The sequence below is a fragment of the Eimeria maxima genome, genomic scaffold (assembly GCF_000499605.1).
Source record: "Eimeria maxima Weybridge genomic scaffold, Emw_scaff762, whole genome shotgun sequence".
Lineage (NCBI taxonomy): Eukaryota > Apicomplexa > Conoidasida > Eucoccidiorida > Eimeriidae > Eimeria > Eimeria maxima.
The window spans coordinates 5,001-6,991 of NW_013563970.1; the positions used below are offsets into that span (position 1 = coordinate 5,001).

At 51.2% G+C, this 1,991-nt stretch overlaps 1 protein-coding gene across 1 annotated transcript in view; it reads right to left on the bottom strand.

The window, feature by feature from the left end:
* The window catches only part of EMWEY_00042520 (hypothetical protein), a gene marked incomplete at both ends in the record, with an annotated part of 3,541 nt that extends 2,126 nt beyond the window's left edge, over positions 1 to 1,415 (bottom strand). Inside the window, one exon of the mRNA XM_013478905.1 lies at positions 1 to 1,415. This exon is cut by the window's left edge and continues 1,909 nt beyond it. Within this exon, the coding sequence (XP_013334359.1) occupies positions 1 to 1,415 (1,415 nt within the window).
* Positions 1,416 to 1,991: the final 576 nt, after the last annotated feature.

Genomic DNA, 1,991 nt, shown 5'->3' on the forward strand with positions numbered 1-1,991 from the left:
TGGTGCTGAAGCTGCCGAGCTTGGAGCTGATGTGGGAACATTTGCTGCTGCTGTTGATGAAGCTGCTGCTGCTGCTGCTGAATCTGCTGCTGCTGTTGCTGCAGCTGTTGCTGCTGCTGCTGAATCTGCTGCTGCTGTAGCGTTGTAAGCGACAGGGAAGGCCCCATCATGGCGATCGTGCTGCTCTGCTGATCAACCTCTGCAGCTGCAACAGCAGCACCAGCAGCAGCAGCAGCAGAGAGGGAGCGCCTCTGCATGGCCTCGGGAGCAGCAGACAGCTGCTGCAGCGGCTGTATGATATGCTGCCCCACAGATCCCTGCACCAGCTGCGGCTGCTGCTGCAGCTGCTGCAGAGGCTCACTTGGGGCTTGCCAGCGTTGTTGCTGTAGCGCTGCTTGCTGTTGCAGCGCTGCGTGCTGCTGCAATGCTGCGTGCTGCTGCAGTGTTGTTTGCTGCTGCAGCAATGCTTGCTGCTGCAATGCTGCTTGCTGCCGATGTAGCTCTGCTGTCTGAGGGGGCACAAAGCCCTGTTGCTGATCTCCAAGGTTGTTAAACAACACAGTAATCTGGTGCTGCTGCTGCTGCGCCTGCTGCTGCTGTTGCATCTGCTGCTGCTGCACATGCTGCTGTTGCTGAATGTGCTGCTGTTGCTGCAGAAGGTTTGAAGGGAAAAGAGGAGGGGCAAAGGAGTGCTGCTGCAATTGCTGCTGCAGTGTATTTGAAAACGCGGCGACTGCAGCAGCAGGACATTCTATCGAGTGTCGTCTTAGCGGTTGCTGCTGCCGCTGGAGTTGCTGCTGCTGCTGCTGGAGCTGCTGCTGCTGCTGCTGAAGTAAGGGGTGCAATGGCGGCAGGGGCATCGGAGGCTGATGAATGTGCTGTATATGTGGCTGTTGCTGTTGCAGCTGTGCTGTCCAAGGCTGCTGCTGCTGCTGCAGTCGATAGTGCTGATTGTCAGACAGTTCTACTGGTGCACGCTGCTGTTCTGTTTGCTGCTGCTGCAGAGCTCCCTGCAACCCTGCAGCAGCAGCAGCAGCAGCAGCAGGATATCCAGATGTGTCAACATTTAGCTGTCTGTCAGTTGCCTGTGGTTGAGGGAGAAGGCACTTCTGCATGGTGGTGGTGAACGGCACTCCAATTTGATGCTCTTGGGCATACTGCTGGAGCACTCGCTGCTGCTGTTGCTGCAGTGCCTGTTGCTGTTGCTGCTGCTGCTGCAGCTGTTGCCAGTCCATATATTGTGGTTCAGATTGTGTTGACGTTCCCCTTGAGAAAGCCCCCACCCTAGCAGCAGCTGTTGGGGGTGCAGAAGGAGCTGCTGGGGCATCTGTCTGGGCCCCAGCTGCCGCTGCTGTTGTTGCTCCTATTGTTCCTGCAGCTGCTGGTAGCGCAGCAGGAGGCTGCGAATGGTCCATTGGTCTTCTGCTGTCCATGCTGCACAGTTGTGCAAACTGTTGCTTGCCAGTTACACTGGTCGGATGTGAATTCCCTAGGAAACCTCGGTGTTTTGTATGATTATTTAGGTATCATCAGTATAATTTAACTACTAAAAGTAAATAAAGAGGAAAATATAGTTTGTTTCTTCCGTTTCCTCGTCAAAGACAAAAAGATAATCAGCGTTCAGACCACTGGAACTCAGCAGTGAATTCAAAGAAGAAAGCAGCAGGATCAAGGGGGAAACTTTGTTTATTTCTCTAATATTTTGGTTATAAAATATTAATAAAAGACAATTCGTTCAAAATTCATGAATAAAATGCCCATTTAATAGAACATTTACGTCGCCTGCTCATCGTTGCCTTGGTCTGAGAGCATGCAGTGTATACACTCAGAACAACAGACCATTGGGCACACTTGCAAACAGGACATTTTGAGGGTATTTTAAGCGCTTTTCTTTGCCTTTATAATTAAATACAATACTTATTTATCTAATTAACCAAACAAAAACAAAAGGGACGCAAAAAGACCAGATGAAGAAGCCACTCCCTTATTTA